Genomic DNA, 13,360 nt, shown 5'->3' with positions numbered 1-13,360 from the left:
TGTCCTTCCTTCTGAAGGGTGGCTACTTTTGTTCCCTATGGTCCCTGTGTATGTTGTAAAGTAGACACAGCTCCAAGCTTGCTCCCATGATTGACTACAATCTCACATTTACTTTACTAATTTGTATTGAGATTGTAATCCATTGTGAGCTTTGAGCAATGGCTACTTTACAACACACAGGGATCATGGGGATCAAGAGTAGCCACCCTCCAGAAGAAAGGACAATGTCAACACCAATTCAGAGATGATTTAAGGATCTACAGCTGAGTGATGCACAAATAAGATACATTTATGTTAATAGTTAAGGTACTGTAATGCATTTTTAAGATTTAACTCCTGAGTTTAGTGTCACTTTAATTCACAAATTTTTAGCACACTTCTACCCTCACTTCACAGTATTCTAGAGCCCCTAATACTTGTTGCATTACCCATAAAAGACAATAGGAACATTCAACTTGCTACACTTCATGATGCCCATTGAAGGCTGCCCTATACTGAATGCATGCTATCTTAGTAAGCATTGTCAATTTTCTACTTCATAAGAGATAACTCCAATGGCTGTATTCCAAAAATGTAAACTTGTCACTCTTCATGTCACTCTTCCCTTGAAAGCAATTCATGCTATTAACCAAGTGACAGGCGAATGAAAGACAAGTGAAATGAAAGTTGGAACAGAATCTAGCTTTCACATAGTAGCCATTGTGTTGATTAAAATGTAAACTTGTCTCTGTAGATAGTTATTTTCTAGAACATTGCTGCCTTAAACCTTTTGTTATGTTGTGAAAGAGAAAAAAATATGTATATATAGATATATATCATAGATATATATCTGTATATATTACGGAAAATTGTTATCCAATACTTACCATAATTTTCCTTTCCTGGCTCTCACTCATGTCAGCATACCAATGGGTTAACCCCGCCCTCGGACACCTATAGGACCAATGCCTATCAGAGTATAAATTCCCCCCTCTTCTCCATACACGTGTTCCATATCACGCCAAGCGAAGGCCTGGGAGGGTAGCTATGCTGACATGAGGGAGAGCCAGCAAAGGAAAATTACAGTAAGTATTGGATAACAATTTTCCGTATTCCTGGCTCACCTCATGTCAGCATACCAATGGGATATAGCAAGCAATAAAACATGGGAGGGTTGCAAGCAATAAAACATGGGAGGGTACAAGAAAATAATTTTAATCAGAATTTAGAAGCTGTAGAATAGAGCTCGGATGCCCCAAATGCTTTTTCTGAAGACTGGGACACATCCACCCTATAATGCTTAATATAGGTGTTAGAGGAAGACTAGCTCGCTGCCCTACAGGCGACCTCCACTAGGACCTTGGCATAGGCTGCCCAGGAAGTGGCCACGGATCTGGTGGGGTGTGCCCTAATTTCCTGTGGAGGGGGAAGACTCGCTGCCTTGTAATTCTAATAAAAGGAAGGTGTCCTGAGCGAGGACCAAAAAAGAACACGTGTACGGTGAAGAGGGGGGAATTTATACTCTGATAAGGGGTGGTCCTATGGGTGTCCGAGGGCGGGGTTAACTCATTAGTATGCTGACATGAGATAGAGCCAGGAAATATATATATATATATACTGTGTGTATATATATGTCTATATATATATAGATATATATATATATAGATATATACATATAATTTTCACTGCAGTTTTTCTGTTTTTAGCATCAAGTTGGTAATAAAAGTGGACACTTGGCAGAGAAATGATCAAATAGATCTAACTAGTCACCATGGATAATAGCCATTTTCTTTCATCCAATTTTTTTTTTTCCATTAAATAGCTCCTCAAATTTATAAAAGTTTTCATATTGGGCAACAACATCCCATGTACAAACTAGATCATTACATTAAGAATTCAAAAGAATATTATGGCAAGCTTACACTGGATAAGTCACGGTGCTCTTGGACTTGTCAGGAGCTTTTTAAAGAATTCAGCAATTTGCAGTTTGTTGCTACATTTTGCTATTTACTATTTTGCAAAGTTTGCATTCAAAGTGTAAGTCCTTAGGATACATTTCCCCTGACTTACCGTTTCAGTGATCCATGATGCCCTTTATAGAATGAAGGTTCTTGGACGTACCTGTGTGCTGGTTTCCAGTAATTTGGAAATATGTCAGACTGGCTTCTGAGAGTGCCTGGTCTGTGCGTAATTAGCATGCAAGATTGGGTGCACAAGATTGGGTGATCTAAGAATTCTCTGGTTCACTAGAATAAGTGTGTAAAAAGGTCTCTGCATATATTTCACTCTGTTACACTAAAGGAGCTACTTGCTGATTTTCACCTATAATGCTACCTACTCTGCAGTCCAATTCATCTAACTTGTCTTGCCAGCAGCTTCACGGCCTGCTGCAGCAATTCACTAAGTGCACAAAGTGACTTATTTTTGCTATTTATATCAGTGTTTGGATGCATTATATACTATGATAATAAACACAATCCGTGTTGCCATGCTTGTTTAATTGAAATTACAATCACTATTGTGCTAAATACTTGCTTGATAAAAAAATACAGTTGACTAAATATGATCAAAAATTCTGATCCATTCCAAAATAGTTGATGTATGTGTGCTAAAGGCACAGATATAACTAGATATTAACATTTCAAAAGTACAAAACAGCAGAGATTGGTGATCCAGAGAATATCTGAGATCAGGAAGGATTTTTCCCTGTTGGACTAAATTGAACACTGCTTTATAGGGGCTTTCTTGCCTTCCTCTGGATCAACTATGGGTAACTGTGGGCACAGAGTTCTGTTTATGATGTTTTTTTTATATATGTTGAACTCGATTGACTTGTGTCTTTTTTCAACCTGACTAACTATGTGGCTATATGTGTGGCCTGCATTGGATTCAACTTTTTGGTTGCTTTTTAGGGTTCATTCCCACTCATTTGTACATTTCCCTGAATGTGTTGAGATATGTTCTTTGGCACGTCAACCTGTGTTCCCCATTTATTCTCATGGGCTCTCAATGGGTGTCCAGAGCCCAAAAATATTACCTGACATTTGTTTTTAAACACACCATAAGGAAACACGTGTTTTCTTTATTACGTTTGTGGCATGCTGAAGGCCGGTCTGTTTCTTTACTCTGTGAACTCTGTGTTCCCCATTCATTTTCAGTCGGCCCTCATTGGATGTACAGAGGCCAAAATACATACCTGCCTAATTTTTGTTGCAGTGCACCGTAAGCTAACATATGTTCTTTATTAAATGTGCTGTACACATGATTTTGCAACAGGAAGCCTGTATGTTACCAGTATATGGAGGAAACCTAATAAAAATATGGCTGCTGCCATTGGTGAGTTGTTCTAGAAGGTGCAACCTCCAGAGCTGTCATCTTTACCCTTACTTTAATATTTAATGAGTCACTAAACTGGAATAAGCATGCACCAATGAAGTGTTGGGATACTTGACAGACACATATTGTTCAAGGTCAGTGACTAACTAACCTGATTGTTTATCTTCAAGGTGAAGTTATGCTTTAAATGTCTATCCATGGTGCATGATACCACATATATGGTTGCCCTGTATCTGGTATGGTCAACTAGGCAGCCTGCTCCAGTTTGATATATTTGGTCATCTGAAAGCTCTATTAACGATAACAGCAAAAGCAAAACTATTACAGCTTGGAATCTATAATGTAACCAACTAAAGAAAAAAAAACCTGACCCTAACAAAACTACTTTGCAAGATTATACCCCTGCTTTGAGCGTAAAACAAGCTTACCTCTCAACATCTAGGGGACCCCTCAGTTTACTACAATAACAGCTACCTTTTATAAATATACATCACTATTTCTAGTTTTACTGTTGACTGCACCACTAGTAAAAACCGATTCTTTTTTAGAAAAAACACTATGCAGCATTATGCATAATTCCTGATAAATCAGAATTCCAGAGTCAGGACTAGATGAAGCTGAAGGCTAATGAAGCACTGTGTGTGCAGCAGAGGGAGCTGTTGTTAACTAGAACTTTAAACAGTGCATCAATATATTACATTGATAATGACGTAATTAGGCAGACAGAAAGATAAGAGGATTGACACATTGCAGACCCACAGCAGTGTTTAGATGTGTTTTTAAGCTACTAAAATGAATGAAAGTTGGTTTCTAGCACAGGCTACAAACACATTCATTATGCCTTAGGAATGATGCTGTGGTGCAATCACCTTCTGGTGCCCAGATCTCAAAGCTATTTGTGTAATATTATTAGCTGTAATAGTGAGTAATTTCACAAATCTGAACGGTAGCTTTTATTAATATTATTATTATATTATAAGAATGGCTATGACCATTGCTGCAATAAAATGGCAAAGGCTATGTAAGACAAGGTGAAAATTATTACTTATAAGGAGCACTGTTCTGAGACTGTTCTGAGACAGTCTTCAGCATGGTAAATGTTAAGAATTTAAAGAGCCTGATTTACTAAAGAATATGTGCCTTCATGGTAGCCTTTTGCTTTTGGAAAAGTGTACAACCGGGCACATAGGCTAATTTGTTAACACATGTGAATTGTTAAGAAGATTATTAGGATGTAGCACAAAGTCAGTGGAGCTCTATTAAATTGAATGAGAGATAAAAGAAAATCGGGAGATAGGCCAAGTCATACCACCTGTCAAAGTTATATGACCAGGTCTCCTCCAGATATGGAGTTTTCTCTGCTGCAATGGGAAGTGAGAACACCTCCTGCATGTTATGAATGGGCCATAAAATGGAAGCTGCTGTGTGTAGTACACTTTCAAAGAGTGGAGAGCTATATCCACTCTCCAGTATTATTGGGCTCCTTTAAGTAAGGAATAGTGCATATTTTGTGGAGGAAACTGTAGTGCACATGCACAGAAGTACTGGCTTTCAAATGCTTGTAATGATAAATAACTTACACTGTATTATATGTAACGTTGGCATGCCATATAGTTTTTTTTAAAGCTGTTCTGTAATTGGCATAAGCACCATTCCTACCTTAGTGAGCAACTCAGGTGCATGAAACATTTTTTGTATTATTTTTTTTTTGAAATTCAGACAAATTTCTTAGAGGGGAAACAAACGGGAAAATGAAAGATTGTACACTGGGCTGTGCATGCGTCATAACGACCCAACCAATGAAGATGGCTTAAGATCCTGAGCCTGGAAATAGACTGGTCGAAGATGTCGGTGCCGGCAAGGGAACAAGAAGAGATGAGTTTACTTCCACTTTATTGCAAAATATTTGTATATATGACACTTAACAGCCTTTTTTGGATGTTTGATGCACTCAATGTACATGGGACCTGCAACATTGGACACATGTGTATTGTTCACTAGAGCAACAAGGAATTTCATTAGTACAGTATTCAAAGGTCTAAACACTCATGCGAACATGTCAGTTATCATAGTGATTACTCTCCTTTTAATAAATTAGGTCCAAAGATTCAGTTCATCCTGATATTTTAATTATATACAGATACTGATTAATTCATTCACACTCTGGCTCATATCTTCCAATGATCCTACTAGTGAGATCCCATCACTGAAGATCTTGACTCTGTCCTGCCTCCCCTATGATTGTATTCTAGCAGGGATGTGCGGTCAGGGGAGGCAGGTGAGGCAGAGCCTCACCTAGAATAATGGAGGAAAAAGCTGTCAGCTTCATGACTGAAGCTGACAGCTTTTTCTCCATTCAGATCGGCATCAAACAGGTTACACAGCAGGCAAATCCTCCCCGCTGTGTAACCTGTCACAGAGCCTCAGAGGTGCAACAACAGGGGTGCGGAGCTGGCGAATGCCTCACCCGAGCAAGAGGTACTGCACGTCACTGTATTCTAGTAGGGCTGCAACAACTAATCAATTAAATCGATAATCATCTCATTCTCATTATCGGTTAGTTGGTTGGGGAAGAGAGAGAGAGAGTGGGATATCTTTTTAATGCAACCAATCGATTAGTTGAAAAAATAATCAGGCAACTAATCGATTATGAAAATAATCATTAGCTGCAGCCCTATATTCTAGTCCTTTGTTGCAGCATAAGGTGTTTTAATGCCTTTGAGTCAATGTATCTGAAACTAATTTTTCAGTTATTGGTCGATTATGAAGAACTAAACTATCCTAAAAATTTCTCCCAAATTTTTACATCAGTGCGATATCTACTTTTGATTCCCTGGGTCTACACACATGTTGAGGCTAGTATGAGGTATTCCTAATCCTCAATCAATTTTTTATTATATATATTGTGGAAAATGCAACAAAAGTTGCTGGAACATGGGAGGAGGCGCCAAATGTCCCAGATAGATGGGATAAGAAATGTAGCTAGGAGAACAATATCCAATAGATATATCACTTTTGACTTGACTGGCTAATTAGTTAAAAGTTCAAAGGTAATACTCAAATAAAGGAAAGAAGCTGAGAATTCAGGCAAGATTAGGTCTCTCCGCCACAGTTCATGAGATATTTGAAGCTGGTAATTCCAGCTCCCAGCACCACTTCAAAACTCATTTATCTGGTGCATACTCAAACTGAAATCTAACTTCTGATTTGACTTTATCTCCAATATATCTCTATAATATTTTTAAATATAAATGATACACTTTCAATAGATATGATTGTCATGTAACTTTTTGGCTGCTTCTGAAAGCCTTAGGAATGTGCCCAATTAGCCCATATGATATAGGTGGCCGTTCATGCATACATGTACTATAGGTACTGAACAGAACATGTTACAGTGATCATCCATGGCAATCATTGTGACCAACCAGATATATCCTTTTAACTTTATATCCTTTGGTCCAGCTAAAATGGACCAAGAGGTTTGGGTGCTCATTGTTTATTTGCTCTCCAAGCACTTCCCGTCACATGTACAGATAATTTGTACTGAGTTCAAAACAAGCACTAATTGATGTGTTAGATTTAATTTTCTGTTTTATATTAGATTGGACTGCAACATATGTGTGTGCTGATCATGAAGGCCTTGTTCATCTGTTTTTCTCTCTTGGCAGTCCCTCTGAGGAAGGTACTCCATAGTGATGCTGTGCTCACACAATGCTACACATAATGTGCTTCTGTATCCGGTGCCAGCGTGATGGTTTTTTAATACTTTATGTGCCATTCCAGCAACTAAAATGAATCCTTGACCTAATAAAGCTATTCAGCAAACACTGCAACTATGCTAAATTCAGAAAATCCACTTAATTAACCTTGCAGCTAGCCCTTATGTAACTCCCCACAGTTTTCAATGGGAGCATACTTTCTAAAACATTTGTTTTGTAGACTTCTCATCCTATTTGTACTCCCTTTATTTTGGTTTGTGACTCCTTACTGCTGACATACTTTTGAAATGAAATTAGCGAAGAAGCCTGCTGTGGGCTTGCTTGGGTATTCCTGTCCAGCATCACAAACAGGGGTTCTCAGCTCACCAGATTCCTAGCAAAAGCGCATATTACAGTTAAGCCTGGATATAATCAATGTAAATCACTCTTCATGTCAATGGCAGGAACACATACTAACAGTATTAGGTAAGGAGAATAAAGGTGAACATCGGGTGATGTTAGAGAAAAAATACATTCTACCAGTCTGAATGGGATTTTTTGAGTAATGTAGGACATTTTATGCAATCTAATACATAATATATACAATACCCAATCAGTAGCCAATGATTGACTGTACTATACGGATTGAATCAGCATATAAAGCAGTATAGCAGTATACACTGCATACAGTCTCTCCATGGGACCATTAGAAGCTAGCATAGCGTACATATGAGATTCATATCAACTGATTTGCCATTATTCTTTATGATACTGTCTATGAGAAGCAACAAGGAGATCATCCCAAATGCAAATAACATGTCAGAATTCTTTTTGAAAGGCCAGCTTATAACCTTCAAGTCTTAAGACCTTGGACATTGGATAAGACACAATATAAATGAATGCCCTTGGATTGAAGCAACCAGCGCTAGGGGTGTAAGTATCTTAGAATTATAATTTAGATTTTTGCTGTTTGTGTGTCATGACTAATGACTAACATAACCCTGATACCATACACATTAAGTGTGAATTCTAGCAGAAATCATATATAGTAGGCTGACCATATTTCCTTGAGCCAAAAATGGGACATTGGGATGGCAAAAACGGGACGGTTTTAATATTCCATAATTATGAAAATGTAAGATGATAACAAAAGTTTTATGACAATATAGTAGATGTGTACGCCATAACGTTTTGGACAAAATGTATTATTATGCTGGATGGACACCGGCACTCCAAAGCACTTCTTTGTCTGATGAAGGGGATCCTGTGAGAACCCCGAAAGGTTGTATAGAGTGTTCTACTTACAACTAGTATGTTAATAAACGCATACTGAACTTGCTTTGGAGTGCCGGTGTCCATCCTGACATATGCACCAAGATTAGTATATGCTCGAACATATAGGGGTATATTCACGAAGCAGCCGAAGCCATTGGCCGGCCGACAGCCTGCTTCTGACAGCTGGGCGGAGCCAGCCGTGATGTTACGGCTGGCTCCGGCCACTTGCGGAGAGATCAGCGTCCCTGGTTACCCGCTAACCAGGGACACTGATCTCCAGACAGCCTAACTCTCCCTGGCGCCCCGGGAGTCTCCCGCTCCCGGCCGCCCAGGAGAGAAACACTGCATTTTCTTTTTTGTTCTGACACGGAGCCAGTGTCAGAATTTAGAAAAAAAAAAAAGTTTCTGCTGTTCGGCATCTATAAGAATAGACCGAACAGCAGCGAGTAGCCTCTGCCGGAGGTTCGACTTAGGCGATCCAGATGTTAGATTGGCGAGTCGAACTCCTTCTGCACTTAGAGGTCGTCCGAACATGCTGAGCATGTTCGGCCGACACAAAGCCACGCGAAGCCACCCGATATACGGCTGAAATCAGCTGCACCAGCCTGAAGTGAATAGCCGAATAGCGTTCGGCTCACTTCGCTTCAGGTCGGTCATTCACTCGGCTGCCTACGGTAGCTTAGTGAATAGACCCCATAGTAATTTGTATATTCGGGTATATAGTAATTCGGATGAACTACTGTATTGACAGAAATTCGTTGATTTAGCAGTTTGTCCGAATTCAAATGCTCATCTCAACAATCAAATTATTCTTCAGCGACAGAACTCATACAATGCAGTGCATTCTTTCTGCACCTTTCCCCCTTCCCATACTGCCTCATATGCTTCCATTGTGTCAATCTGAGGGGCAGAGAACTATGCCATTAACCTTGAGATTTCTTAACACTCTGCAGCACTGCCCTGCTGACATAAAAGCTCTGCTGTTGATCATATAAAATGGCTGCCTAAAGTCCCCGCCGGCGCTTATTCTTCCTCCATGGCAGCACTGACTGGGAGGAAGTTACATATAAGCGCAGAGTGAGTTCTGTGCGCCTATACGTAACTTCCTCCCAGTCAGTGCAGCCGCAGAGAAAGAATGAGCACCGGCGGAGACCTCTTAGGAGTGCGCTCTGTGCGCCACCTTACACCATGCGCCGCACGCTGTAGAAGTTAAGGCCAGCCGCAGTTGTGGTCGTCTTAACATTTATATCAATGCAGGCGGCCGGTCTCATTAAGGAGGCGCACAGACTCAGAGCGCACGCCTACAAAGGAAAATGGGACAAAATTGATTTTTTTTTTAAAGAAACGACGGGGCAGGGGACAAATGAAGCAATAACAGTACTGTCCCGTTTAAAACGGGACATATGGTCAGCCCTTTGGCATTCATGGCTAAAGCATGACACTTTGATGCCCATAGCAGCTACCACAGAAATTAGCTAATTTTCCCCACACAAGCCTTACATAATCATTTACGGGTACCTTTTATTTCTTTCTTACAGATATAAGCTTTCATTTAAATCTCAGACTTTAACTGCTAGTTCAGAATGTGACAGCAAGAAAATATGGATTTTCGCTAACAATATCTTAAAAATGCAGCCCTATCCAGAAAATGAGGCGAACTTGCTTCCTGAGACAAGCAGCATCATTAGAGTACCAGCCCTATGTCCTTGGTGGTGTGTTCAACATCAGAGGCAGGAGTCATAAGCCAAATATTGATCTCTGAAATTTGAAAACATCTTACAACAACCGAGGATCACATCATTAAGTGACTGTGCCACAGATGATAAAGAAACCGTTCATATCCTTGCAGTTCTTTTTTTTTTTTTACTATTCTATGCCATCGATAGAATAGCACTCTCCAGAGGGATGCAAATATTGTCAATTCAGCATCAACCGATTGGCATATGTTATAGAATTATACACATGGGAACTCCAGGGTCATTTTAACTAATCTCATCCGCACGCATGGTCAGTTTTTTAGAATTGTCCTTTAGGAAGCCTACAGGAAGACTCAAACATAGACATCAAATTATGCAATGCTACTATCATCTGCCTTTATAAGCAATGTAGCTTTAAATACATGCAGTAGAAGAATAAGTTATATCAAAGTTTAGTGAGATTGTGAATAAGGATTTAACTCCCTCCAGATGGTCACTACAGTAATGTTACTATTCATTTCTGTGAAGGTTCTCATTTATCCAGGTCATGGTATAGCTGGTGGTAGTTGGTCACATTTAATGACTTATTCTGTAATGTTCAAAATATTTAATTTCTCATTAAAGTATATCTAGTAGTTATTTTTTATTATATTCTTAATCTTTCTCTTTAAACAAGAAATACAACTATTTATTCTTAATCTTTCTGCTTTAAAAGGAAAAAGCATTCAATTGGTCATATTCTATAAACATGCAAAGAGCCATGGTGAGTACAGTAACCAATAATATAAAATCACGATTCTGTATACTGTAGGTAAAGTAAGTGATCATTTTTGATTGGTTGCTGTCTGCACTTGCACATCACTATTGATCCTTGCATTCTTTTTTTGAGTAAGCCTGTGTTAATAAAACGTCTAAATTTGTGACGGGAAACAATAACTGATTATTATAATAATGTTGTCATTTTTTATTTCAATTTGACTTGAATAAATAAAATGTGCTCTGTCAAAATTTTCATGAATTGTGGCAAGACATAATTGTCCTTACAGATCCACTGGCAGCAATTTAACTGTGTCACAGGCAAGAAATAAGATTATTCAAGTTCATTCATAAGTCACTGATACAATCAGGAAAGGCTGCAAGTCATTCCAATACAAATTACTTATGTAAAACATGGCTGAATAAAACATCTTGATATGCATACAGTGTTTAGAAGAAAATAATTACAAAATGGAACCGTTCGCAATGCCCATTCATCTCATGGACGTTGCTGATCTGCCCATACATTCTACTTAATTCTAGATGTGTTTTTGCTGTGAATGACACACTGCTGGGAGGTTACACAGTGCCCGGTGCTGTTCTGCATGTGTGGCTGCACATCACTGATTTTGCACAGAAACATAGTATCAAAAGTGACAGTTTGAAGCCTGAATGTTCAAAATATCAGTATGCTTTTAAAGTCTAAACCCAACATGATAATATTTAGTTAAATCTCTGTGTATCATAAACAAACACCATGGTTAAATAAATACAATAAATATATATTGTATTTATTTTTGTTTTTGGTGTCCCAGTGCTTCTGATCTCCTCCAGCCTCTATTAGCCACTTCCTGGCTACATGCACTGGTGCCCCCATCAGATGCACATCAATGTTAAGGACCAGTTTGCTGCTAGTGATTATAGAGGACCATGCCTGTGCGATGTGTTGTAGCAGCAGCTTATAGTCTTCTTCAGGGACATGCATGACAGGTTGACAACACGAGTACAGTTAGGAGACAGTTGTCAACCCACAGCAAGAAGATCCTGAACGAGGACCTACATAGCAGGATTACTGGGTATTTTCTTTAGAGAATGCTGAAGATTTAAAATCATCACAAACGACTTTTGAAATTACATGAACGTGTTAAAGCTAATACAAGATTGTAATCTGTAGTGTTTAGATCTGCTTTAAATACACCACATGAAGTGGTAAAGTAAACCTAAAGATGGAGTTTGTGTAGCAAAGTACTCAAGTGTAAGGTAACTTCATGACAAAGTGCCTGATTGCTTATCCATCCTGACAGCCTGGTTCCTCTCTCCTGTGGGATAAAATAGTGATGTAAGGTATACTCACAGCGAGTGTAAGTGGTAGCAGTCACTATGAGACCCCCCAGCAATGAAAGAGCTGCTCTCCGCAGGCAAGACCAGAACTCCCCTTGGTTGAGGCAGGGGAGCCCACTGCCCTCCATTCTTGGCAAGCCATCCCCCGCTTTCCCCCACGTCCGGGAAGCTGACCCTGGCAGCGGGCAGCTCCTTGCATTTCCTGCTCTTTGTGGACATACAGAAATCCACAGGGCTTCTGTGATTTCACAGCAGAGGACACTTGATCCAGTGCAGGGCAGGCAGCAGTCCACAAGGATAAGTAGGAGGCTGAGGCAAGCAGGGCAGGTACACTTAAGTGGTGAAGGATGCTGAGGATGTGTGCAAGCTGGGTACCAGCAGAGAAACTGGATCACGATAGCGAAAGAGCAAATGCAGAGCCAGTAGCAGCTGCTCTTTTGCTTCTCTCCTCCTGCCTGAGCTCTCCTCCCCCTTTTTCTGGTTCTCACTCCTTTCCTTGCTGCCCGTCTTTCTCTCTTAGTTAGCCATCAATATAACTCATGCCTGGACCACAACACCATTACTCAGAGGCAAAGGCAAAGTCACACAGCACAGGATCTCCTGTTTATCAAATGAGACAGAAGGTGAGAGGCGTGTTGGGTGGGTGCAAGAAAAGAGTCCTCTCTTCAAGAAGTACTCCAACTAAGCTGAGTGAAAGGAAGGGTTAAAAGTGCCTGTGATATTTGTATCTGAAAGCCTGAAGCTCAATGATGCACTCACTACATGGGAGCAAGTCCTGCATCATTCATTTGTGCACATATATCTACAGTACAGAGCAGATGAAACTATGTCAGAATTGTAGGTATGTCTGGGCATGTGGCATTGTGGTCAGATCATTTAGGAGGATGTGATCACAGAGGTGGGTAAATCATATATTCTGAGCCACCTCTAGAAGAAACGTTACATAAAAGCTAAACTTCTGCTAACAGAGCCTACAATGGATGGGTACCATTAGCGTTATACAGGATTTATATAGCCCCTACAGTTTGCACAGCACTTTACAATATAAAGGAAGACAGTACAGTTACAATACAATTCAACACAAGAGGGTTAGGAGGGCCCTGCACGTGAGAGCTTACCATAGTGGGGTTTTTTCCATTTCTTTTAGTAGCTGAGTGAATTTTCGATCATAGCTTACCCTGCAATAGCAGTATACATTTAAAAAGTTCAATCGATTTCAGAACTGACCTGATCTTTCCTATAATACTATTATTGCTTTGAAGCAGAGCTTCAGTTAAA

The 13,360-nt window shown here is 39.7% G+C and overlaps 1 protein-coding gene across 1 annotated transcript in view; it reads right to left on the bottom strand.

Annotated features, from left to right (window-relative positions):
- Positions 1-12,474, bottom strand: part of TRPC3 (transient receptor potential cation channel subfamily C member 3) — a 138,110-nt gene extending 125,636 nt beyond the window's left edge. Inside the window, exon 1 of the mRNA XM_018564738.1 lies at positions 12,096-12,474. Within this exon, the coding sequence (XP_018420240.1) occupies positions 12,096-12,301 (206 nt within the window). The 5' untranslated portion in view covers positions 12,302-12,474. The remainder of the gene's footprint in view (positions 1-12,095) is intronic.
- Positions 12,475-13,360: the final 886 nt, after the last annotated feature.

The sequence above is a fragment of the Nanorana parkeri genome, unplaced genomic scaffold, assembly GCF_000935625.1.
Source record: "Nanorana parkeri isolate BGI_ZX_2015 unplaced genomic scaffold, ASM93562v1 scaffold776, whole genome shotgun sequence".
Lineage (NCBI taxonomy): Eukaryota > Metazoa > Chordata > Amphibia > Anura > Dicroglossidae > Nanorana > Nanorana parkeri.
This window is presented reverse-complemented; position numbering and strand designations above follow the sequence as displayed.